This window comes from Mustela putorius, unplaced genomic scaffold (assembly GCF_011764305.1).
Source record: "Mustela putorius furo isolate JIRA1106 unplaced genomic scaffold, ASM1176430v1.1 tig00003858_pilon_pilon_pilon, whole genome shotgun sequence".
Classification (NCBI taxonomy): domain Eukaryota; kingdom Metazoa; phylum Chordata; class Mammalia; order Carnivora; family Mustelidae; genus Mustela; species Mustela putorius.
In genome coordinates this window covers 52,901,340-52,929,206 of record NW_025422010.1, presented here as the reverse complement: position 1 = coordinate 52,929,206, position 27,867 = coordinate 52,901,340, and the positions used below count along the sequence as shown (strand labels likewise).

Here is a 27,867-nt window from a genome sequence, read left to right as displayed (position 1 = left end):
AGTGTGATTGCTGGGTCGCAGGGTAGCTCTATTTTCGACTTTTTGAGGAACTTCCATGCTGTTTTCCAGAGTGGTTGTACCGGCTTGCATTTCCACCAACAGTGTAGGAGGGTTCCCCTTTCTCTGTATCCTCGCCAACATCTGTCATTTCCTGAATTGTTAATTTTAGCCATTCTGACTGGTGTGAGGTGATATCTCATTGTGGTTTTGATTTGTATTTTCCTGATGCCGAGTGATGGGGAGCACTTTTTCATGTGTCTGTTGGCCATCTGGATGTCTTCTTTGCAGAAATGTCTGTTCATGTCCTCTGCCCATTTCTTGATTGGATTATTTGTTCTTTGGGTGTTGAGTTTGATAAGTTCTTTATAGATTTTGGATAGTAGCCCTTTATCTGATATGTCGTTTGCAAATATCTTCTCCCATTCTGTCAGCTGTCTTTTGGTTTTGTTGAGTGTTTCCTTTGCGGTGCAAAAGCTTTTGATTTTGATGAAGTCCCAATAGTTCATTAGATAACTAACTTCTTCCTTAACATTTCCATAGGTAGTGCTCAGGTATCTTTAATTTAACCTATCTAGAACAAAAATGTAAATTAACCCCCCAAACTTGTTCTTTACTTCCTCACTATTGTCATCACCCATTATTTTATTCTGTTACTGCGGTCAGAAATCTCAGCAACATGTTGGGTTTACCCCTTTCCTTCCCTCTTCACACTCAAACTGTCAGGCCAGTTCTGCTTCCAACTATGTTGGAGATCTGATGCTTTCCCTCCATTTTCGCTCAGGCTGCCATCCTCTCTTGCTTAGGTTACTGCATTTCAATAGCTTCTGCCTTCAGCCTCTACTCATCTCCTTTTCAAAAGCATCTTACAAAGCACAAGTATATCCAATATAAACTGGATTAAGCCATTCTACTATTCAATTACTTTTCAACTATTCAAAGGCTCCCCTTTCTAACTTTTAATCATAGTGTACAAAGCTCTCTATGATCTGGCTATATCCATCTCCAACTTCATCTTTTGATAGTGTCTCAACCATATTGGTAATTTTTTCCCCCAATTCCTTGAACACAACACTGTTTCTCATCTCATTGCCTGTGCACATACTGCTCTTTTTTCTTTTATGTGAAAACATGTTCAAAGCCTATTCTTCCTGGTTTTCAGGTAAAATGTTACCTCACAGATGTCTTCAAAGCAAACCATAAAGATAATCCCCCCTAACGTACGTCTTCCTCAGCCCTACTTTCTCAACCTGTTTGTTTCCTCGTCCGGCTGTTACGCTGTCTTGTCAGTCTCGTTCATGCTTAGCACAAAACACGTCCTCCACAGATGTATGCTGAATGGTGAATGACTTTACAATCTTTAAAAAGGGATGGCTTCTCTACACTGACAGATCACTTGGAAGACTTGGTGAGGTTTGTTGGTTAAGAGGTGCTGCGCAGAGAGCCAGATATGAATATAAACTCTGCAGAGCTTTTTAGACCATACACACATGGCACAATTCTTTTTTGCACTTTTATTTATTCCATATATTCTACCTTGGATATAAATAAGGACATTATGAGGAACAAAGTCAAATATTTTGCTGAGGTCAAAATATGCACAAGACTACACAATCCTCCTGATCCACAACATATAATAGCTCTATGAAAAGGACTGTAGGTTAGTTTGGCATGTAGGCTCAGTAAATTGATCCTGTTCTGGGGGTCTCATACTTTTAATCTAATTGGCAAACTTGCATGGAATTGGTATCAAGCTCACAATTCATTACTCCATTCAGTTAATGTTGAGTACTTATCATACACCAGGCATTCTTCAAATACCGGAGACATATTGGTTGAAAAGGATAGACAACATTCTCTCTCATGGAGCTGAGTCTAGTGAAAGAGACAGACAATAAAAAATAAGAAAATGAGTACTGAGAAGAATAATTATGAAAGAAAGAAAACAGGGAGAGCTTAAGGAATGAATTATAGGGGTTACTTTGGACTGAGTAGTCCGAAAAGGCCAACGTGAAGAGGCTTTATATAGATTTAGAATGGTAGTCCATATTTTTTCTTATCTTTTGGCTTCTCATTTTTGAAAATCAGGAGATTTATCCATCTCTAGTCTGTTGCCTCTCCATGATTTTCTTGAGGATTATTACACTACAACATCGTGCCTTCAGTAGTATGACAGAACAAAACGGTCTCCAAATTTGGTTTGCAGCATTTACCTCCTAAGATGTGAAAACTTTTGTAATGTTTTCAAGAAACCAGATTCTGACTTTTGAAATCAATGATCAATGGTTAACTGAAGAGTTTCCTTCTCTTAGATAACACTAGGAACCAATTATTTTCAAGAAATGGCAGTTCTTATTTTTCTTCCCTTAGTATGAAAAGTTTAGTTATAAGGAACTTCAAATAACATACCAAAGAAATCTGTAAATTACTATAAGAATCAAATATATACCAAAAGACATGAGTGAAGTTGCAAAGGGTAAATAAAATATTTTATAAAATCTAAATAATGTAATACAAATTAATTTATTGGACTAATTTACTTATTAGGCTTTTGAAAAAAATTAATTTCAAGTTTTGGTAAGCAAAAAGTAAAATTACCTTACCAGTCTTCACTAGGTTGGAAACTCTTGGAATGGTTAAAGTAGGCAAAATTAACAATCAAAAGTGGTTTCTGCCTTCTACTGCAATTTTAGGTAAATGATGCATGTCACGGTAACCTATACACTTACTAGAAAACAGAAGTATGGGGGAGGAGGTTATACACAGTTACCTATGCCTTAGTTATTCAGGGGCTTATTTTAAATCCAATTTGAACTTTCCTGATACTAAGTGCTAACATACTTTCAGGTTTACTATTGCGTAAGTCCTTAAGTCCTATAAGGAATAGAGAGCATGTTATTATTTCCATGCTTTTTGATTCTAAGACAAAAAAGAACTTACTAAAAAGGAAATGATATTTATAAAATTCATATAAAAATGAAATTAGGAAATGATTTACATTATGAAAAGCATTCACCTTAGGTTCAATACTTAATACATAACAGGGAGATTTATGAATAGAGGAAGCTAAAAATTTAAAGAATTGTCAATTATCATAAATGTAGATAAAGCATCTTTAAAACTGTAAAGTCACTGAGAAATCATTATATTTACTTAGCAATATATATGTTACATAAGATACTTATAACATTTTCAGCTTCATTGAAAATGCATATCCTAAAAATATCTTAAGGTTGGAAATGCCAACAATTTAAAAAGAGGTTGTTTTTCCAGTAAGAATAGTTTTTAAAAATTTTATTTTTAAATTTATTTTAAGAGTTTATTTATTCATTTGAGAGACAAGGAGAGAGCACATGCATCGGAGGCAGAGGCAGAAGGAGAAACAGACTCCCTGCTGAGCTGGGAGTTGGACATGGGGCTCGATCCCAGAACCTGGAGCTCATGACCTGAGCCAAAGTCAGAAGCTTAACCATCTGAGCCACCCAGGTACCCATAAAAATTTTGAAACGTAGATTGTCAACAAATGATAACCCTAAATAACAATCACTGATGAAAAATTTAATATCTATTACATATAACACAAAATGCCAGCTTAAAGCCAACATAAATTTTACTACATTGAAATCCCTCAAGGAATCTATTCATGCAATGATCTAACTGAAATAAATATAATGGATTAGTCTTTAATGTATTAAAAGGATATTAAAATAGTAATATACTTTTCTTTCTTTTTTTTTTTTTTAATTTTATTTATTTATTTGACAGAGATACAGCGAGAGGGAACACAAGCAGGGGAAGTGGAAGAGGGAGAAACAGGCTTCCTGACAAGGAGGGAGCCCGATGTGGGGCTTGATCCCAGGACCTAGGGATCATGACCTGAGTCCAAGGCAGACGCTTAACAACTGAGCCACCCAGGCACCCCAATAATATACTTTTCAATATAGATATGCTTTGGACAGAATTTTACAGCTATTACTGAAGACTCTTAAGGAAAGTAAATAATTTACATCTGTCACCACCCTGAACCAAAGGAAATATTTATATATCATCAAAATTATTTATATACTATCACTTTAAATATATATATTTATATATTACATATAATATACATATACTATATATAGTATAGTTATATATTATAGCTTATATTGTGTTGAGTTCATTATCTATTATGTACTTTATGACTGGTGTGGTCTTACAGTGAACAGGAATTTTTAAAGATTTTTCTTAAACATGCAAACAAAGTAAACTATAAAGAAGGCAAAGTTTTCTGTAGTTAGTTCTAATAGGAAAATCCGGAAGACTGATGTGCCACTCAGAGATTGTGACTAGAGTGCAAATTCCATAGATGAAATGCATGCAGAACATCCATCTGTAGTGTGAAAATAGCCTAAAATACAATTATTTTGCCAAGATTCAGAAATCTACCAGATACATTATTTTTTATTACTAGCAAACACCTTTAATCTATTATTTTTTAAACATACTGAAATAAAATAGTAATGAAAACAAGCATACTGTAAAGTTACATGAGAACTTTCAAACACATATCTATTCATATGAAAAGCTAAATTTATTTCATAGTTTGCTTATAAAAGAGTTAACATCCAAGACAAAGTTGGAATTTTATGACCTAGCCAATCTGGAGAATTTTCGGAATTAGAATTGCTAATTACAAAACTCTTCAAACATACATTCTTTATACAAAAATAGTTAAGGAATTGGTAACTAGCACACAATGTTCACTGTAGTTAGCTCTCACAGTTCAAAGATCAACAAGGTGATGTCTGGAGATAGTCCTGTCCTTAAAGTTCAAAAAATGGTCTAAAATAGGTTATTTTAAAAATTGGGATCATGACAAGACAAATCAATACATAGCCATTTCATCTCCCCAAACTCTATCAGAGACTATTTATTTGAACCAGTATTTCTTTCCTGTTAAAGAAGGAATTAGATAGCAACTTGAATCGAGACTCTATTAAAATTATTTACAATTTCATTCAGGCTGCAAGTCTGTTTGGTGTTTAGCAAAGCAATCTTTCAAAAGGGGTGACTGGTGCAAACAAATGAAGTCAAGGACATCCACATATAAAGTTAGATACTGCTATCATTCAAGCATAGTTCTTGGAGTAATTCAGCAAAATTGCTAGCTATGGCATTTCTGGGTTTCTGACAATTTTTAATTTCTGGCTTGCTTTAGAAACACAGGCATAATTTCAAATTAGCTTTAAATCAAGTTTACTTTGCACACTTAGTTTTTTGTTAAGTCAAATATTTAAATCTGTACTGTTTTTATTTCTGTGTAAAAAGAGTGAGTTTGGGAATTTTAAGGCCTGTTTTGGAAGAACACACTCAGTTTCAGTGATTAGTATGGTTAGTCTATCTGGTCTTTAAAGAATCATAGTTTGCCTTAAAAATCATTGTGAAAATAAACATGAAGTCTTACTGACATTAAGATGCTTAACAGCATAAGGGAGACTCCCTTGAAATATACTGTGTATCTTACTAGATGCTGCCTTTTAAAGAAAACACTAGCATTTAGACAAATGGATTCACAAACTGATAAAAATTATCACAATAAAAATATTTATATTCATACATTTGGTAACGAATATATTTATTTTACTGCATTTCAAAGCAAATGAGAACCATAACAGTTCCTTTAAACTGTCTCTGAAATATATTCATTTTAGAGCAGCAATCTTCTTTTAGTAAAAGTAAATTAAATAGGTAATTTATATAAATTATATTCCTTAAATAACAGTACATTTCAATGAATACATTCCTTCTCATTTCCTTTTGCTTGGATACAGAATATATAGTGCTTCAAAATGAAAATAAATACACATAGCCAGAAACAAAACAAAAACAAATATGCAAAAACATTTTATTTATAATAGATCAACAATTTTGACATGAAAGGTAGCCACTTTCAATTTCTCAGGAATGCCTAGAATCCAACAGTTTCTGAAAGACTAATTTTAACAATTGTGTCACTACAGGTAAAAGAAATAATTTCAGAATGAACTTTTTAAATGGCTTTGTTTATGGCAACTCATTTTATAAGCTTGACTGTGTGGTAAGCTATCTTTTCCAGAAGTGAATGTAATCCAACTATGTTCCAAGTGTATTAAAACAGTTTATACAACAAACACAAGAATCGCCTATATGCATCAACTGTGCTCAAACAAGAATTCTCTTTACCAAAATATTCATTTTTCAAAAAGGCCTCACATTACCCCCTCAAACCAATCATCCCCTTCTATGTCCAGTCCCACTCTTTCTACTTCAAGTTGCATTACTGCAGAGACAACTGTCCAATTCCAGTGGAGCTGTACACTGACTTAAGACTCTATGTAATATATATCAAACACAAGAATAGTCACTGACTGTAAGGGACAAGGTGTTAACTAACCAACAGTAATTTAGCTAATGTCAGTTTGAGTTTAGAGGGAAAAAAGCAGCCCCCAAATGTCCTTAACTTTTCGGTACTTCTCTGTAACAAACAGAATGAAAAGATAATCTCTGAAATCAAAATCATTAGAAAATATTTTAAATAAAATATTTCATGTAAGTCAGTGTTAAATTTCAAATTCAAACCATATTTTCCTGTGTACTTAAATTTGGGGAAGAATTTCACAATTATTAGCTCTTCTTACCTACGTTTACTTTTGAGTATTTAAATCTACTACATATCAGTTTTCAAAATTCACCTTGGTTACTACCCCCCCCACCCCCGCCGTGTTTATGTGCTGTCTTTCCTCAGGTAAGTCCATTATATGCATGTAAGTGCTGGGGAGGTTTGAATAGCACTTAAAGAATATTCATGAGAGCTCTGAAATGTGGAAGGTTTCATTATAATCTACTTTCTGTAGGATCTGTAACTCAAATTCATCACAGCATTATAAAATACTGTGTGAATGGAATGCACACAATTCCTACAGACAGAAAAACTGAAGTCCAAAAGGCACAGAGTAATGCTGGTGGCTCTTTCTAGTCAGTTAAGAAACAATAAAAAGTCTGCATTATTCTTTCATAATTTAAATACTTAAGTAATCTCCACTTTTATTACTTTATAACAATGACTTCAAATTTACATTATTTTAAGTACCATTGTAATAGCTTAGTGTATAATACAGATTTGCTAATATCCCATCCAAAAATTAAAAAAAAAACAACTCTTCACTATATATATATATGTATATATATATGTAAAAAAAAAATTATTCCAAAAGACAAGAACATAGAAGAGAAACTTGGTACAGACTATAAACCCAATTTTCTATCACCACAGTTATAACTCCAAAATTAACAGATATACAGCAATAATCAAAAGCAGTGCAAATATCTTTGGAGGTTAGGATAAAATTATAATGCAAGAACATAAAACAAGGAAATAAAAAAGGCAAGTACTTCAAGTACAAGGAACCAGTCTGCTTGAGTCCATCTTAGTGTCTACTGGGGCTTCCTTCCTGCTTTTACTTCTTTCTCTGAAACACATTGGCCAACATGGCACCTGATGTTGTCAACTGGCCCATTTTGTTCAAAAACTTGGTCTTTGTATCTTCACTCACTAAGCTTGCAGCAATTGACATTGAGCTAGGAAAGAAATTTTAAAATTCAAGTAAAGCAATTAAAAAACTAGAATATCCATTTTTTTCATTTCTTCAGTAGTAATAATGTTAATAAATACATTCTGAGCTGGTATCACAAAGGGGAAGCTAGTATTTACAGACAGGAGTTTTTATGGACCATACTAGGTTTTCTGCTTCACATTCACTGTTTATATTAAAGGAAACAGTATAGTGTAGAGGTTAGAAGCAAGTCTGCAGTGAGACTGCATCTTTGCTCTGTCATTTGGCAGCTTTGTGACCCTGGGCAAGTTATTTGATCTCATCTGTAAAATGGAGATAAGTCTATTACCTACCTCACAGGTCTATTAAGAATTATACAAGTGCACATAGTGCTTATTAGTAGTGCCAGGCACGTAATAACATGCTGTAACTATGAGTAGTTACTCTTCTTCTCATCACCATCACTTCGTTTAATTCTTATAGCAACCCTGGAAGATAGATATTATCCCTATTTTCACAAATGAGTATATTAAATCACAGTGAGGTTTTACAAACTGTTCTGATAACAATCCTATGACATATTACTTTTGGGAGGACAGGGCACAATGTCCTCAACTGCCACTTGCATTAGTTTCAATCAACAATTTAAAATCCATTTCTTCTTTCTTTTTGAACAACCTTCTGTATAGGGAGTAAACACACCTAAATAACTACTAAAGATTGCTAATTTATCATAATACCAAACAAAACAGTGATCAAGTGCAATTTTCCAGTGATCCAACAATAAACCCAGTTTGCTGGCCCTGTAGCCTTGGCCAATATGCTTTAGATTACTCTGATTCAATTTCTTAAACTGAAAAATACAGATTGCAATTACTGCTGCAAACTGTATTTGCCCATTGCATTTGCAGGACGAAAGGAGAGAATATGTTTGACCATGTCAAGGGCAGTGAATGGCGAGGTGCAGGAGCCCGGGACCTGTCCAGGGAAACTAGAGATGAAGTACGTGCTGCTGTCAAGCGCTTCTGGTTTTCTTAGTCCTTAAAGGTGTGCGCTGTGAATTACTAAGTTAAATGCCAGACCATGACTCCATCTTTAAAATCTCTTCCCACAGCTCTTCTGCCAGTACACCAACCTGGCCAATCCCTTGTCTCTACTTGTCTCCTGCTGCATTCTCTTCCCACAAAGTAATCCTCCATAAGTTTCGGCATTTGGCTCCTGGTTCTTCAATTACAAAACTCACTATTGAAACTTTCTCTTGAAGTTTCAAGTATCATCTCCATAAGGAGTTTGGAAAAAGTGTCCGGTTACTATTGTTTTTTTGATAAGCTAACATGAAGCTTTTTTACCTCCAAACTTTAGAAATGATCCACTGTTTTTATTTCCTTGTTAGTGGTTTTAACATTTTCCTTTCCTCCCAACAGTGAATAGAACGGCTCCCTGTCTTCTATTTAAAACACATCAGCAGGAGTGCCTGGCTGGCTCAGTCAGAAAGCACGGGACTCTTGGTCTTGGGGTCATGAGTTGGAGCCTCACACTGGGTGTAGGGATTAAATAAATTAAACTTAAAAAATAAATAAAACCAATCATCAAATCCTCTGATTTTATTCTATGAAACATCTATCATTTATTTTTATTTCCACCGATAATACCTTCCAACTGAATTATACCAAGTCTTAGATCTGGTCTTCTTGCATGATCAGATTAACTTCTGAAATAATCACTTCTTCATATCCTATCCCTTTTCACAAATCTTCAATGGCTACTTACTACCTACAAGATAAATTGTGCTTGGCATTCAAGAAACACAGCAATCTATTCGTGTGTGTGTGTGTGTGTGTGTTTAACCTACAATTAATGTTCAATTTCTAGATCCCCCTACGTCAAGCCTGCTAAGTTTGTGTTCAAAACATTTTTAACTTATCTCTTCCTTTCTATCTGGTGCCTAAACAATCTTTAAATCCCAGTTCACGTCCTAGATTTTCTCTAATGCCTTTCCTTAATGTACCAAGTTTACAGTTTTGTTTTCTTTCTGTAGAACAATACTGTAAGCTGAAAGGTATGATTTTAGTTTGCATTGAGAAAAATAGGATGCATGGGTCAGATAATACTTGAGTATTATCAAGTTTTTGTTTTTTTTTTTTTTAAGATTTTATTTATTTATTTGATAGAGAGAGACACAGCAAGAGAGGGAACACAAGCAGGGGGAGTGGGAGAGCGAGAAGCAGCCTTCCCGCTGAGCAGGGAGTCTGATGAGGTACTCCATCCCAGGACCCTGGGATCATGACCTAAGCCAAAGGGAACCGCTTAATGACTGAGCCACTCAGGTGCCCCGAGTATTATCAAGTTTTAATGATAGTCTAACCAGAGGGCAACAAAGATGTTAAAGCGTCTGGGACGTTCAGTCTGGAGAAGAGTAAATTCAGAAGACTTAACAGATACCAATGTTAAACATGTAAAATATTAGATATAAATATATATCTGCATAGCTGTATATATTTGTATAGCTCTACTAATATACATCATAGTCACCCAGAGAAGTACTGAAAATACAGATGTCTTGTCCTAAACCCAGTTATTCTGATTCTTTCCATACGGTATAAAGGATATAGGCACCTACTTTACACAAAGCTTTCCAACAGAGAACCATTACATTACAGCATTTTTTTCTGAAAAGAAAGTTTACATTTTTATCAGTTTTACAAAGGGGTCTGTAACAACCCCCCATCTCTCTGCCAGATGATGAAACCCATTTTAGAGAGGAAAAGTAATAGGAAGGGAGACTAACTTAGGATAAGAGTAATCTGTAAAAAATAGAATTGTTTTAAAAAAAAAAATGGGCTGCCTTGTAAGGTAATATTATCCCTTTCCTGCAAGTTTTCAAGGAAATCTCAGATCTTTCTTTTGTAACTCATATCAAACCAGTTGCCGTTTCTTATTCTGCGTCTGCAGAACCTCATACCTGACTGATCTGCAAAACTATTTATATCCTAGAATGTTTCTCTCTCCCTCCATACCATTCCATTTTACAAATTGATGTCGAAAGGGCTTGGGAAGTCAACTATAGAAGCCTTACAATGGCCAAAGATGGGATACTTTGGACATCAAAAGATACTAAGTACAATACACTGAATTGTATCAGGTATTTGAAAATACATGAGTTTATGATACTTGAGCAAATGTGACTAACCAGTCACCATCAGAAGATGAATCAATTCATTATTTTAGAAAACTGGCAAGTAAAGTGAAAGAATGAACATTTACCTTGCCTTTACTATAAAAAACTGTATCACTGGGTAATTGTAATACATATGGGGGAAGGTTTCTTCCCTGAAGTATTCTAGCTCACAAATGAAGAAGGAATGACAGAATTAGAGTAATATATTTAGTAATAGTTAATCAATTAGTAGAGCCAGGTACTGATCATTAACAGATGCTAATACCACTGAAACAAAGAGAGAAGTAGACACTGTCTCTCTCACGATGAAAACACACCTCCTCCTACGAAGTAGTCTTGCAAAATAAAGAAATATGCACTGAATATGATGAAGCCTCTAGATCTAGACCCAACCACCAAATTTATTTAGGAAATACAGAGGAACATGTTAAAAGAACAAGAGGGAAATGCAATCGGCCAAATTCAGACTGTGCGGACCTCTACAGAACAAAGACTCAATTTCTTCAATAAGTACATGAAGAAAAAAACGAGACAGAAGGGGAACCTACTGATTAAAAGAGACTGAAGAGACATGTCAATTAGTTGCAATGAATGGAATTCTGGATCCTGACTCAAAGAAAGAGACTGTAAAGGAAAAAAAACAACAACAAATTGCTAACAACATTTATAAAACAATCAGAAATTTGAACACAGGCCAGATAACTGATAATATTAAGAAGTAGTTATTTTGGTTTTAATGACATTATGTTTATGTTTCTAAAAACAGCATTGGTCTTTCAGAAATGCATACCAGAATATAGGAGGGGGATGGATGAAATGAAATTGACCATGAGTTGATAATTACTGAAGCTGAGGGATGAACACATGGGAATTCACTGCATAATTTATTCTGTGCTTATTTGCAATTATCTAAAAGTTTAAAAAAATAATATAGAAGTTTTGAATAATGGGAAAATATGATTATAAAAATAAACTTTTTTAAAAGGACGTTCATATAACTGAAGCAGTCTTGGGAAGTTATGAAGGTATTTTTCTTTTTCTTAATTTCTGCATGCTAATTAATGAAATTTCATTTAGAATGCATTTCACATATACTTCTTCTTAATTTTGTACCCAAACTTTTTACATTTTCAACTGATAAGGCACCAGATAATCTTAACACTAAATGTATGACAAATGAACAGAAGCATTTGCTTTGGCATTAATTTTATAGATTATGTGTTCAGAATTGAAGTCTATCAAAGTACTTTTACTGTTTTTTAACTCTCCATGGCTACAATGGTAGGAAAGTTCCTAATATCCCAGGAGGCTCAAGAAAGGGCTCTGACACACAGTAAGAAATAAAAAACTGTATATGTACGTGTGTGTGGAAGAAGTTGGGGGTGTGAGGAGGTAAGTGTGTGTCTGGGTACCTAGCCTGATAGGATGACACCTTATTCCTAGTAGTCATCTTAATAAAGGAAAAACCTTTGAGCTTTTTATGCCTAACAGAGTCCATTTAAGATTAACTGCTCAAGGTTACATGAATAAGAGGTAAGAGTACACACAGTCTATCTGTAAATTACTTCCTCTCCTGAATGCCCACCTTTACTCTTCCACATTTATGCTTGTATTTTAACTTCAATGAATCTTCGAATTCAAGTTGGTTTGGTTAGGAGAACATTCATGAGTTTACAATCCTTTACGCAGTGAATCAAGTTACACCTTATAATTCTTGTCATAAATTTCTAAGACACTATTTTGACCAGTGATTCCAAATCCGGCTACCTATCCCATTGTTTTTAGCTTTTAAACATACAGATCCCTAGGCTGAATCAGACTGTTGAGAGGATGGCACAGAGCATGGGGTAGAGATGAAAATTTTAAATTCCCCAGATAATTCTGATACATGGTTTATAAACTAGCATTTGATAACCACTGATTTAAATAATTTTCTTACCTTCCAAAAGTGACTAAAGGGTAACACAAAATAAAACACCATACCCATCTACAGAAAATTTAGATAGAGAAATTAAGGTCAATATAAAGTCTTAAAAAGAAAATTAATGTCTTACCCTTGAGGCTCTTGGACGGTCTTGTTCTCTACTTTTTGTTCACACTCTTTTATCATGGAACTTAAAATGACCTGATTTTAAAAAAAAAATGACTTTAGTGAAATACTATTATTTAATCTAAACTTTTTAATTTAACTTTTAGTATTACCACAAACTAGTGTTAATTAAAAGTGTCAAGTTTTAGCAGTCACTTTGTTAAAGAAATTCACATTAGATTGCTACATTACGTGCAGAAATAGTTTTAAAAGACCTTAATCAGGGGCGTCTGGGTTGCTCAGTGGGTTAAGCCTCTGCCTTTGGTTCATTTATGATCTCAGGGTCCTGGGATCAAGTCTTGCACCAGGCTCTCTGGTGCAAGCAGGGAGCCTGCTTCCCTCCCTCTCTGCCTGCCTCTTTACTTGTGATCTCTCTCTCTCTCTCTAACAAATAAATAAAATCTTAAAAATAAAAAAGGACCTCAATCATATAACCTAATAACTGATTCTGATTTTCACTAACCTTCCTAACTCTGACTTCAATTCTCCCTTAGTTTTTCCTACCATCTAATGGTAAAAATAAAATTGGTGTACATCTATACATTTAACATATATTTATTCCATGATCACACACATTTTTCCCAGTAAAAGCTGCTTTGCTTTCTCCACGTTGCAAATAGTAAGATGCTCTATTTTAATGTCTAAAGCAGGGACCAGGTATAGGTCTGTGGTTACTAAAGTGTAACTGGGAATACAATGGGCACCTAAGAGTTAACATCATTTTTTCAGGAAGACTGAGTGAGTGATGGAAAGGGTGGAGGGATCTAAGCTGCTCCTCTAAGCTGGTAACCACACCAGAAACTGAATGTCTTCCTGAATATTCCTGGCCCATGTTCGGGCATGGAGGTCACTAAACAACAAATATTTACTGTCATCTACTATGTGCCAGGCACTTTTTTAGATACAAAGAATGCACAAACAAAACAGAGAGCATTCCCACCTTACGGAGAGCTTTTTCTTGAAAATAAATATAAAAAATAGGCAAGTTATGTAGTATATTAGAAGGTGAGAGGGCTTTGGAAAGAGTATTGAATAAAACATAGGGTGCTAGGAGGCCGAGGTGAAGAATGTTACAATTTACATGGAGGTATCCCCAGCAGTCTTCATGGAAATGACATTTAAGGAAAAGCATGAAGGAGATGAAGGAACAAGTGTTTTAGACACCAGGAAAAGGCTGAGCAAAGGCTCCATCTGGGTGAGAGTACGCCTATCACATTCTAGGAAAGGAGGCCAGACTGGGGGGCCCACAGTGAGCAAAGGAGAGGGTAGAAGACGAGGTCTGAGATGTGCAGGGAGAGGGAGCCAGGGCTTAGACTGCCTTGCAGATGACAGTAAGGACTTTGGTTACTAAATGAGACTTTTGTCATATGCATGTTAGATCTAAATTAATCCTCTTTGAATCTTTTCTGATTTTCCACTCTCTCATCTCACAGATTATAGATTTTGTTTGTTTAGTTAGTTTCTGCTTTCTTGTGTTTGGGGGAAGTTTTTTGTACTTTTTCTTCTGTTCCCAGAATTGTCTGTTTCCTCCAGTACCCTCTTTCTTGCATGTATGTTTTCATCTCTTTGATGTTAGAGGGTTTTCCTCAAATGGTTGGTGGTCCTGGAATGTCCACTAAAGACTGGAGCACTAAAGTGCTGATTACAACTTTCTTCATGCATGAGTAACTTCACTTTAAGGTAAATTGGGCACAAACAAACTTTCTATCTTCTTCCCCTGTGGGAATAATCCCGACTACCAGCATTTTTGGACCCAAGAAGGGGAAAGGTAACAAAGTTTCCCATCATTATGCCTTCACTTAATTTCCCCCTTCTCGTTACAGCACTCATTCCTGTTCTCAGCTACATGTGATATAACCCAAGTTCAGAAAGTAAAGTTCCAGAATTCTACCAAAGTCAGAAAGGGAATCTGGGAGTCTGATCCTTTGAACAACTTTTAACCACTCCTACTTTCAGTGCAATCGACCCTAAAGGAGTGGTGAAATATGGCTTATATTGTCTCTTCTGTCCTGCAGGCTTAGCCTTCATCTTGGATGCAAAAATCCTCAACAAAATGCTAGCAAACCAAATTCAACTTCATATAAAAGGAATTATGCACCATAACTAAATGTTATTTATTGTAAGAATTTATTGTAGATTTATTTTAAGAATTCAAAGGTTGATTTAATGTCTAAGAATCCATTAGTGTAAAACAATGAATCAAGAGATTAAAAGAAACAACCACGTAATCTTCTCAACTAAGGAAGAAAAAAACCATCTGACAATATTCTAGACTCCTTCATGATAAAACATCAACCAGCTGACAGTAAAAGGAGCCTCCTCAACCTGATAGAAGGCACCAACAAATATACCAAGCAAAGATTGAAAAAACTACACGGAGAAAAAGGTAATTCCCAATCATAATTTTAATAGGTATTTTAAGAGCTAACAGAAGAAGCAGACCACAAAAAACTGATAAAAACATAGGAGAATTAAATCTCAATTTACCTTATTAAACAAAACCCATGGATCAATTAATGACAGAAATGAGAATCCAATTTGAACTGAATGATAATAAAGATACAATGTAGCAAATGCACAGGATGTGGCTAAAGGAATACAAAGAGCCTTAAATTCGGAAAAGAAAAGTTTAAAAGCAAATAATCTAAGCTTCCTCTGTAAAAAGCTGGAAAAACAGAAAAAACAAACAAACAAACAAACAAACCCCTACCATGATAATGGGTAGATAAAACAGGGTGAAAATACAGAATAGGAAATAAATGATAAATGGTTTTGGAGGAAACGAGAAGACAAACAGAATAAAAGAGTTATAAGGAAATGTGAGACAGAAAATGCAAACTTGGCTTCTAAGAAAGTTAATGGTCAGAGATCCAATTGCATTAGCATTTTACAGATTAAAAAGCATTTCATGTACATTAGCTCATTAGATTCTAATTACATTCAGTGAATGACATCATGTAATCCCAACTATACAGAATTAAACAGAGGATCAAAGATGTTAATGGAGTTTTCCAAGATCTCCTAACCAGTAAGTAAAGCTGTAAAATGATTTAAAAAAACTAGATTTAAAAGAATTAAGCACAGCGTATCATAATCGTGCCTCACATAAAGAATGCAAGTCTGTAGAGGAGACAGTAAAACATATGAAGTCGGCACAGATCATCACAGTGGCTTAATCATCATGGAGGCTTACCTCATGCTCCGGAGAAAGATGTTCCATGTCAGTCCGTAAACATCTGAGGCCAGGTAAAAAGTGATTAACCATTAAATCCTCTGAAATGACTTGAGACAGGCAGTTAAGGGAATTAAAAACCAAACTGGTATGTACAAAAGAACAACAAAATAATAAAAATGATGCCTAAGGCATGCAGATCACTTAGAGCAAACAGGTTTCCCTCAAGCATGATTCTCATTTGTTGAGTTAATCACTTACCAAGAGTCAATTGTGTTTAACCCCACAAATCCTTTTATGTCAGTGGTCTTCATTATTGTAACACTACATAATTTAATTACATTATGTAAATGCATGCGGTAAGTGTAAAAATTAAATCGCGTAATTTAGTTGGATGCTTAAATGAGTACGAAAAGTAAGAAAACTAATGTTTCCATGACAACTAAGTTGAAAAGTTTAAAAGAACTGGTAAAAGCCAGTTGCTTAAAATGGTGCTATTTAATTATGTCTGGGTAAAACAACTGTAAAAGATTAGGAAAAAGATAAAAAAACTAAAAAAGGTCTATATCCAGTATTTAAAATGTTTCTGAATCCTCTTTAAAGAAACTTAATCTGAAAAGCACAATTATATTATGGGTGGGGTTTATCTAACGAAGATAATATTTAAGTCTAGGAAGCAGACTCACACAAAAGAAAGACCTCAGTCCCACATCCAAAGTTTGGTAAAGGAAAGATTATGTATTTTAAGTTAAAGTAAGTTATATAAACCATTTTCTTGATTTCCTGCTTTAACCATCCTATTAAACTGGTCTACTGTTGGTCCTAACTGAATTGGATAAGAGAACTTTTACTATAATAACATAGGTTTAGTACTAGTTGTATTTGGTGGTCACTTCAGAATTTTAGTTGATTATCCTGACATTCAGAGGGATGAAGAAAGCAGGTATATTTCTCAAGAAAACAATTCCCTTTGTTTATTCACAGCACATTCTTAGCTTATCATAGTTGTTAGCCATTTAAAAACAATTCTTATTTAGTGTTCTATATACCATATTAAAGTGAAAAATGCAGGTAAGTGAGTTCCCTTATAAAGATGAGTTAACTAGTCTTTTTGAAAAAGAAGCTATAATGAATTTCATTAATTTAAAAAAATCAGTAATAATATATAACTTCTGCCTTAAAAGTGCAGTTACGACCAGGGCGCCTAGGTGGCTCAGTCAGTTAAGTTCTGCCTTTGGCTCAGGTCATGATCCCAGGGCTCTGGGATGGAACCATGCATTGGGATCCCTGCTCAGTGGGGAGTTTCCTTTTGCTTCTCCCTCTCTCACAGCCTGTGCTCGTTTGCTCTCACTCTCTCTCTCAAATACATAAAATCTTGGAAAAAAATATGTATTTATGACCTAAATAAACATAAAACAAATACAATTTTGAATACTATTTGTAAATAAGACTCCTATGAGTGACTTATTATTTAGAAGGACTAAAAATATAGACATCATTTGGTTGAACTAATCCCTATAGTCCTAGAGAGGGCTGCAACATAATGGCTATGTAGTCTTGTTCTCTAGATCTTGGGAAAGCACCACCAACATGTAACTGTGAGGGACCCTTCAATTAGGAGTTAAGAGTCTGACTGGAGTGCCTGGATGGCTCAGTTGGTTAAGCCACTGACTCGACTTCGGCTCGGATCATGATCATGAAACCAATCTACTCAGGGTTATGAAGCCAAGCCTCACATTGGGCTCTCCACTGGCTGTGGGGCCTCCTTAAGCTTCTCTCTCCTCCCTCTGCACCACTCCCCTACCTGGCTCACACTCTTTCACTCTCTCAAAAAAAAAAGAGTCTGATCTACAGAAATATGGGCATGGATTAAGAAGCTGTAGGTGGCCTTATTTGGAGCTAAATAGTTTCATCTCCTCCTCTTTCTACTCACTGTTCGTTTATACCTTTTCCCTGTGGCATCACACAATCTTTCTTAAGGGTTGGAAACTTAAAGAGGTCATTTTATCCTATCTGATATTATGTTACCCTATCTCATCTGTGAATGATGGCCAAAAACCCTCTAACTGCTAATAATGACAGGACATTCATAGTTTAGATCACTCCATTTTTAAATAGCTAAATTTGAAAGTTTTTCTTAAAGAATTTTTTAAAGATTGACTAATTTATTCTAGAGAGAGAAAGCGCACAGAGGGACAGAAGGAGAGGGGGATAGAGAGAAGCAGACTCTGTGCTGAGCACAGAGACCAACAGGGCTTCTGTGACCCATGAGATCATGACCCAAGCCGAAATCAAGAGGTGTATGCTTAACTGACTGAATCACACAGGCGCCCCCAGAAAGTTTTTCTTATAAAATCAGACTCTTTGTAACCTTCTTATTAGTGTTAGCTCTATACCTGAGTTACACAGTGTGCCTAAACTTGCTTCTACGTAACAGCATTTAAAATAATTTTTTTGAATTATTTTTTCATCCCCAAGCTAGCTCTTCTTTGGGTTAAACATTTCTAAATCCTTTGAATTTTTAAAAACATGACTTTTTTACTTATTACTATACTTAATGTTAAAAGCTATAGTTTTTCCATGTCCTTATTAAGGTATGATGTCAGTGTTGAAAGGAATATTCTTGTGCTCTATCAGCTCAGAATTCAATGGAACCTCAGAACAGATTTGGATCACAGAACAATGTGATTTTATTGTGGCCATACTGCACTCTGTTGACAAAAGTATACGTTATGACTCATGAAGAACTAACACTTTAAGTAACTGAAGTGGGTCTATTGTTCAGATGTTCTTCCCTTTACTGTATTGGTGTAAAGACTTAATTATATTTATTCTTTATTGTGAGCACACTTAAACACACAATAATATTCTTTCTATACAGATTCTATGTGCTTTAGAAGCCACTGCCTTGCCTACTTGGAATATCTGGTTTTATAGCTACAATTTTTTATCTTTTGACTTTCCAGTTTCCCTTGAGGCATATTCCTTTAGAAACTCTGTGTTATACAAGGATATACATAACTTTTTGCTTCAGTTTCTAAACATCTATTTTCACAAAGTCTAGGGAAATTATAAGCATAGCAGTATTTTCTTGCTTTGGAATACAAACTTTGACATGCCATTATTACGTTCTTGAAAGAGTCTCGTTACTTCTCCATTCGTAAAGAGTTCTTCCTCGCCAGTTCGGAATATCACTTCCTCTTTTTGCTTCCTCTAGCTTCTCTAAGTAGAAAATGCCAACAAGATAAATCAAGAATAATAGTAAGTTCTCCTTTTAGTAGAAATAAACTTAGAGAAGATATATGGATAGTTGAAGTACAAAATTGCCAAAATATGGTGTCTCTGCCACTTTATAATCTGTATTATAAAAAACACAGCTTACATCATCCACATGAACAGGTAATCTATAGTCATTTCCTAAAAATAAAATGCTCTCAACTACTCATCCAACCTCAAGTTTTAACATATCCCAAAGGACAAATAGCTCCTTAACAGCTCTATGTTTCTACTTTCCCTACTTAATTTGTTCAAATTAAGACCTCCCACTAGATAGAATGTTCCAGTCAAGAATCCAGTGCCAATCAGTGGTATTTTGGGACATATATATTTCATTTAAAATTACTTGTTCACTTGACTTATCACCTCAAACTGGTATATAATAATATGGAACAATAAGTATTAATCCTGAACCTTCCTTTGTCCTCTGTTTTCTCCTAGGAACCTCTCTCTACTGTAATTTTTTCTGTTACAATCAGAATTCTCTGAGTATGTTGCTAGCCTGTACTTTTATAGTTCTGTTTGCATATTCAGCCTTTCACTCCTTTTTCAATCTCTTATTTCCTCTTTCTTGACCTCGCCTGCCTTTTAATGGGAAAGCAGAGAAGCTGGCGCTCACTCTGCCCATCTTTATCTTTACTTCCTTCTTCGTTTTATTTTACTAGGTCAAGGATAGTAAAGAGAACATGTAACAGGAGAGCTCAAGTTCTTTGTTCTAGTCACAGTTTTGCTTTCAACTATAAAAAACAGAAGAAGTCACTAATGGCTTTAAGCTTTAGTTTAATCATTGAAGTTTAATCATTAATAAAATGTAGTGGTTGACATGGGTTAGATGATCTTTGAGTTTACCGTCACTGGAGGTGATCAGCCATGTCGGCACTGTACCTCCACGCTATGGAGAGTGATATCTCTCCACAGCATTTCACAGGATACAGATGGTTAAACATTCACTGAAAAACCTAAATGCCAGAACACATACAATGCTTCCTTCCTTTTGATTAAGAGAAGCTTCAGCTATAACTCATTTCTTGCTCAGTTACATTGCCAATTAACATAGATCAAACTTTTGTCAGTGTTTCAAAATTATAGAACATATAAGCACAGAGGATTTAAAATCATCTTTTAAAATTAGGAGTGGCTTGAATACGCGGTGGGGCAAGTCAAACCAAATTTTAATTTTCTATAACCATTATGTAAGTTGAAGAAAAAAATATTACCTTTCAAACTTTAACAACAGAAGTTCACTGTAAGAATGGTTATATAAATATAGATACATGTTAATAAAGCAAGGATACAACAACATGAAAGTGCACTGTAGGCTTCAAAAAGATGGGTAGCAATATCCAGTCTTTTAGAATCCACAATTTGTAAATTGTTCACCAAGGCTAACTTATGCAAGTGTGGTATAACAACTGAAAAAAGAAAAAGAAATTGTTAGGTTTTTATCTAAAACACTCTACACACTATACTCATACACTAAACAATTTCTTTTTCATCTTAAAATTTTTAAAATTTCATTTTAATTCTGGATGATTTCAGATCCTTCACTTAGTTTTTCTTACTAGAAAGGAAAGTATGTTTTTCAGAATAACATTTGGAAGGAACAGACCATAGCACTCTCACTAAAACCTAAATATGAGGGTGTCTACAGGTTATTTGGCCTCACTGAAATTAAATTTCCCAATTTGAAAGATGAAAACCAAATAAACAAATGTAAACAATCGACCTCTTATGTTATTATTATCTTTACAATTAAGTTTCTTTCTAAAAATCAGGTATTATCACTGCTACTAAACAAAGGACAAATACAGTATACTTATTCTTTTTCAGTATCAAATTATTTCACTCCATAAAACAATTCTTAGCTTTAGTTTCTCAAATTCTTAGAAAGACCAATGTCAGATAGCACCGATGATTTAGTTCGAGTCACTTCAAGAGCTCAATAGCACCTTCTGTCTCAATGAATAAGATAAAATATCAAAAATATAAACATCCTAGTACTAAAATAAAAGTGATGGCCCAAGAAACAATATCCAATGCAGTAGCAATAAGCACCTCTAGGGCCTAAAATTGTGTTTCCTAAATCCCACTTCCCAGTAAAACCAGGGTTCCTTGAAGAAATGGTTGCAGGGCCAGGGACTATTAAAGTATTGCTCACAAGGCCCCTTTCTAATCTCTGCTTGGTTAGGGAACCCAAAACACCACTCATAAGCACATACTTTTGACCAACTACAGTGACTTCTTTCATGTTTGCATTGAGTTTATGTGTGTGAAAGCCACAATATTCCCCTAGAAAAACCTCCTGCTTCCTAATTAACGACATTATAATCACAAGTTTTATACTTATGTTAGTAAATAGCCCAAAACTGAAACAAACAAACCAACCATGAAAACCATGAATTAACAATGGCCATTTTTAGGGTATTTTGACTTATCAAAATTAGTAACAAGATACTTAAAAGGAGCTCTCGGAAAAACCTGGGAGACAAAAACTTCAAACATTCATTGATTTCCCACTGAATTCACTGAAACTCCAATTCACTAACTGGCACGCTTAGGCCTCAATAAAATGGTGGGTCTAAGACAGTCTCTCTAGAGAATCTTTGAGATTCACTTCCCCTCAGCCTTTAGAATGTTCCTTGAATTTCTTTTTCTATTGACACATGCCTCTTTATTCCTTCCGCTCCTTTTTTGACCTCCTAGACAAGTAATCCTTCCCTTAATGTTTTTCCTAGAAACTCAATAACCATACTGCACAATAACCCCTTAAAGTTGCTTAACTAGAAAACAATCTATTTAAGTTACTTTAAACTCTAGAGCCAATTAAAGGCTCTTGATCTAAGAGCCTTCTAAAGCTCAGAAGACAGACAAAAATTTACTACAGAATTCAACATTTTGTTACATACATAGTATCCTAGCTACCATATCTGTAGCAATTAATTTATTTAACTGATAACTCCTCAGATGGAAAAAATGGTTAGAAGATTTACTAACCAAGATCTGCATAATTCTACAACTGACCTTCAGTGGGCAAAGAAAACAGGAAATGTATAACATAAGGTCATTGCAGAAGCCTTTTGCTTAAGGGCAGATTAGACAGAGTCTACACTACAAACAAAATCAATCCATAGGAGACTTTATAAAAATTGATTTCAATAAACTTTCCAAAAATATCTGGGGTAGATCCAACAGCCAAAGTAAAGGGAAACTTATCCTTTCTTTTTGCAAATGGTCTCAGAACTGAAATAAAGAACGTCAAAAAAAAAAAAACCCCAACTAATCTGAAATGTAAAATTGCCATGTTAGAAAATTTCCAGCATATGACTGAACATTTTCAGAGGGCTTTATAAAGTAAAAAGGCTGAACAGAAACAACAACAGAAGATTGAATTGTGTTCCAAATAAAACCAATGGCCTCTGAAAAAAAATCAAAACCAAAACGTCCTGTGATAATGAGGAGTTGGGAAAGAAAAAAAAGTCCACTGGATTCTGTTCTCTAAGAAATAGAATGACAAATCTCTAAGAGATAAAATGCCAATCCAAGGAAGATACTACAACTCAAGAATTCTCTGACCTTCTTGTAAACTCCTAAAAAGCAACGGTCTATAAATAAAGATGGATATCAGTATGGAATTCTTGTCAAGATGACTTCTACTCTACCACTAAATTATTAAGATAGTACATTAAAGTCCTCAGGGTAAAGTTTTAAAGTAAAACGAAAAGCACTGGGCAATAAGTACAAAAGAAAACAAAAGTTTTTTTGTCTTAAATGGGGGGAAAAAAAAATCTGGTTGTACCAGAATGTGAAAGAAGATTGTGTTAAGACGTATCTGTGGGTATACATTAAATTGTAGAAGGCCGTAGGGATAACAAGTGGTTTATTACACCTATTCAAGCAGTGGAACATCTATTGTCAATATTCCCAAGATTCCCTTTATGAAAAGAAAATGTCATTCTTCTCTGCAATGCATAAACCTTTCTTTTGAATGTGTACAAGGTTAGACCATGTTCTAGAGAGTTACTAACTTGACAACATGGGCACACACCAAAGGCTCATTGCCTACTTAGCCAATTCCTTGATCTAAAAGCCAGGACTTAGTCTCTCCACTTCAGAACAATGACAGCCTCAACAAAGCTGGTCAAAGTACCTTTACAGTTTTTACTAGAATTGCCTATAAATCTGATGTTACAGTATGTGGAACTATCCCTATTGCTAGCTAAAATGCCAAATCTTTTCCTGTCAACTAATCATGAAATATTGCTATTTTCTCATGTCATCAACATTACCCATTAAAAAATCATTTTGAGGTTATGTTTCTGTAGCTCAGTAAGTGTTATGCCCTCGAAAGACCTTTTGGACAATGCTGTCCAATTCCTAACAATATTTTTTGTTGATGACACTTACATTAAAAATATCAGGCCAGGTATGTAACAACTAGACTGTGGGAGAGTACAATTTTGTTCTAGAAACCAAAATGACTTTAAGAAGCCAAAGTTGTGGTCCTCTCTAGGGCATGTCAAATTGCTAAAAATTAAAGGACTAAAGAAGTATAGCGGTGATAACTGACATATGCTTTTGGAGTAATAATTACTGGATACTTTGATGCCACTAAAAGAAATTCCCGTCATAAAGGCTGAGGCCTACAGTAAAAGAGATACTACAGAAACTAAAGAAAATGCTTTAGCAGATAATTATGCAAATCATTAGTAGATGAACAAGCTGTGCATTAAAACAAAATCATTGATCATAGCTGAATGGCATGGCAAGTGGAAGAAAAGCATATTTTTCTTAAGAACATGATTTAGAAACACATAAAAATTTCCTTAAAAATGAGAATTAAATAGTAAGTCTTAAAATAGAACAAAGTATAGTATTTTGAAATTTAGTTATTTTAAAATATCTTAAAAATAACTTGAAATTGTTTATGAATTACTTTTCATGTGTTACAGCAGTCAGTATATAGTATAAAAAGTATCCTGTAATAGTATTACTGATAAGTTCACAATAGTCAAATTTGGTTCACTTTTAGCTTTCAGTATACGAAAGATAAAGTGGAGAAGGGCTTTAACATAGGACAAATCCTGAGAGAAGCTTCTGAATTTCATCTTAAATTACAATTCAGGAAAAAAAAGGTAGAAAAATGTAACTTACACTCATCTCGGAACCTCGGTTCTGCATTAGGCCCAACTCTACCAAATGTTTTTATGATCTCTGTATGCAAAGAATACTGGTCTTGGTACTGAGGATCTTCCAGAAAAGAAGCCAACTGCATTTTCACCCTTTCCAGCAACTTAAAATTGGATATTGTACAGTTATTTCACAGAATATTAAAAATAGAGTAGAGTTGTTACAGAGAATGTTATACATTAATCATGCTTGCAACACGGATTCAAATGATTTATATCAAGAGGACATGAAAAATTTGCAATTAAACAAGTACTTATTTAGTCTTTCGGTTCAGAAAGTTTTTATATTTTTGTTTATGCTTGTTAATTCTTTTTTTTTATTTTCTTGAAAATATAAATATTCCCTAACAAACTGTAAAAACAAAAACGCCCACCAGAGAGAAAAACATAAATTTATAATGATTTTGTATCTACATTTTAATTCTTAAAACCAATCACAGTGTAAATTACCCAATTATTCACCTTCTGAAAGCAGTGAGTCATTAATGACTTATATCTTACTCACATTTCCCTAAAAGACATTTTTATTTTAGGATTTAAGAACATGTTGAAATTCTGCCAAGACTGCAAGCTTTGCAGAATGACACTTTTTAATGTTGCTTCACAAGTGAAATATATAAGGAAAAGATGGAAAACGTCTCCCCCACAAAACTAAGTTGTTTAATTTGTTATTAAAAAATCTTTATGACAAAGGAACTTCATAAAATAGTGTTTCCTTTTTTGGGGGGAGGTAAAATGTCTCTTTCCATTTAAGTGGCTATGTAATACGTGCACAAATGATTTATTTTCTATCTGTAGAGTTTTTCATTTGTATAAGACATGTCCAAAACGAAATTTTGATACTAATTTTAAGAAGTGTCTTACAGTTAATGTTGCAGACAGAATGTAACAAACTTGAAATTAAATCACAAGATTCTAAATCAAAATACACTGTTAGGGAGAAAGAACTTGATAATCTCCTGAAGCAGGCCTAACAGAGGGCTGTCACAGTTCTATGTGCCGCAGTGACATGCTACCAGCTCACTAGACTTGCACCAGTGACACAGTTATGAGAAAAGAGGTGCCCTCTAGCCTCCATTTATAAAACTGAAATAGGTCTTTCTTTTAGGTGTTCCTAAAGTTATCTGGCAAAATTGTCTTCAAATCTGTGCAAACTGGTAATCAGGAATTTATGTCGACTATCTAGAAGTCTACTGGAGAACAGAAGGTTTTCTGCTTCGAAGGTTATTCAAAACTGCAATACTCAGCTAAGCTTAAAATGGAACATCTAAGAGTTGGCTTATATTTTTCCTAATTGAGGAGGAAGATGGAGATTTCCTTAGGATATGAAGATATACTTTGGGAAAGGCTCTCATATTTTCCATACTGAGATATTCCTCTGGCCCATAACGAACTAAGAGATAAACTAAAAGGTATAATGCTCCCTGCCCCCTAGCACTGGATGCATGTGGGTAATGCATCATCACCTCAACAGTACACAGATAGTAAATTTCAATAATTTCCTACCTCTCTCTGAATAACGGTTTCCATAATAGTGCCAAAGGCCGGAATTGTGGCAATTCTGACAGAGCTGTTAGAATTAAAAAAGAAAGAAACTGAAACTTTCTTTGAGATGAAAAACTGATTATTAAAATGTATATCAAAGTAAGTACAAGGTAAATATACTGTATTAGTCTCTAGCAATGACAAATTAAATTTAAAAAAAGCAGACCAAGAAGAATGCTCAAAAAGACAGACAGGGTAACTTAAGGTCGCAGTCTGTGGAACTCACAATTCAGGATCACTGGACAAGGTAACAAGGGCCGGAGCAACCCGCTTGTCAACTAACGCTTCACTCATGCCTCGAAGAGTCAGCTGTAAACCAGTCAACATGCAATAAAAAATGGTTTGGTAAACTGGAATGAGAACTGGGTTAGCTGTGACTGAGGATGGGCAGGCAGACTCATTGGTCTTTCTTGGTTTAGTCACCCACATGAGACATTAAAATGTTAAGCCTTTGGTTCATGCCACTATACTTACTGGTAACAACATGTTAGTGAGATTAGCAGAGCATCCTTTCTTGGCTTGGAAGAAATAGTCCATCAGCATATTCTAAGTTTTGGAAATGTTTACTGAGAATGATTTTAATGTATTCTTTTCATGTATGGCCTCCAAATGTGATGGCTGACATTCAAAAAAGAGATACACGAACAGTATAATAAACTTTAAAATCAAGTGAATATAATCCAATATTATTATTTTAAAGAGATAAATATATTCTTTAATGGATTTAAAAGCTGATGGTTATTTCTTGACAGGCACATTTTGAAAGGGATGCTGAATGTAAAAGGCAGGAATGACACTTACATTTCAGGGTCACTGGAGAGAGTAATGAGAGCAGGAACAACCCTCTGAGCTACCAGAGTTTCATTCACCCCCTTCACCAACAGCTGATTGGTCAGCGTGGGGGGTATTCACAGGTGATGCATGGAAAGAGCAAACAGTGCCACGGGAAGAAGAAAGGAACAACCAAGAGAAAGAGAGAAAACACAAAAGCAAAACCAAAATTAGAAGCTAAGCAAATATTGCTTCTAGAGTGCTTTATAAAGGCAGAGAATGCTTAGGAAGAGAATAAAGCTTAAATAGCCTAGCAGTCCACGAAAACAGAGTTTGTCACCAATTCAATGGCAGTTTGTACTTTTGGTCAAAGTATCCAGGCAATTTTTGTGTTCAATTAAATACAATTTAAAAAAAAAAAAAAAACCTTTTCTTTTTTTTTTAAACTTAAAAAGAAGATACATACTGGATTCTATGGTTAAAATTGTTGAAGTAAATCTGGCGTCATTTTGTTATGACCAACAAGGTACAAACTGGACTGTTTTTAAACCAAACTCAAATGGCCAGCAGACACCACTGAACTGCTCTGATTGTTCCATGGCAGGTCAACATAAAAATCCAGGACAATTCCCAACCTTTTACATTACAGTTTTCTCTTTTGAGGTACAGAGACATAATGCAGCCTAAGTGGAAAGTACTACGTCTGGGAATTGGATCTGGGTTCAGACTCTACCTCTCCTCTTAGCCATGTGGCCTTAGACATGTTACATAATCTCTTGAAACTCAGTTTTCTCATCCGAATGTGGTGATATTGTTATTTATCCTAAAGGATCATTGTGCTACTAACTACACGTAATATACCTAAGGACTGCATCTGACAAAGATCATGCATTCAAGAAATGTGAGTTTAATTATTATGAGTAGTCCAAGATATAAGATTTCTGATGTATTTGAATGAAGAAATTATTAATTAAAAAATTGTTTTGGCCGGTCCAAGTTGTTAACATTTACAGTTCTTTTACATTTCTCTAAAAGCTCAAATGAATAGGAAAAATATGATAAGCACAGTCAGACCAACC

At 34.7% G+C, this 27,867-nt stretch overlaps 1 protein-coding gene across 9 annotated transcripts in view; it reads right to left on the bottom strand.

Annotated features, from left to right (window-relative positions):
- Positions 1 to 459: 459 nt before the first annotated feature.
- The window catches only part of RELCH (RAB11 binding and LisH domain, coiled-coil and HEAT repeat containing), a 106,858-nt gene continuing 79,450 nt past the window's right edge, over positions 460 to 27,867 (bottom strand). For 2 of the 9 annotated variants that reach the window (XM_004745590.3, XM_004745592.3), the window contains exons 23-29: positions 26,819 to 26,901; positions 25,979 to 26,042; positions 24,438 to 24,576; positions 20,582 to 20,698; positions 16,032 to 16,120; positions 12,804 to 12,874; positions 5,871 to 7,596 (exon numbers count right to left, since the gene is read on the bottom strand). In XM_004745590.3, the coding sequence (XP_004745647.1) occupies positions 7,476 to 7,596; positions 12,804 to 12,874; positions 16,032 to 16,120; positions 20,582 to 20,698; positions 24,438 to 24,576; positions 25,979 to 26,042; positions 26,819 to 26,901 (684 nt within the window). In that variant the 3' untranslated portion in view covers positions 5,871 to 7,475. Of the gene's footprint in view, positions 1,873 to 5,870; positions 7,597 to 7,924; positions 8,060 to 8,963; positions 9,109 to 12,803; positions 12,875 to 16,031; positions 16,121 to 18,295; positions 19,233 to 20,503; positions 20,699 to 24,437; positions 24,577 to 25,978; positions 26,043 to 26,243; positions 26,327 to 26,818; positions 26,902 to 27,867 lie in introns of those variants that run through there. The other 7 variants (XR_006602153.1, XM_004745593.3, XM_004745591.3 and 4 more) reach the window with 7 other exon arrangements.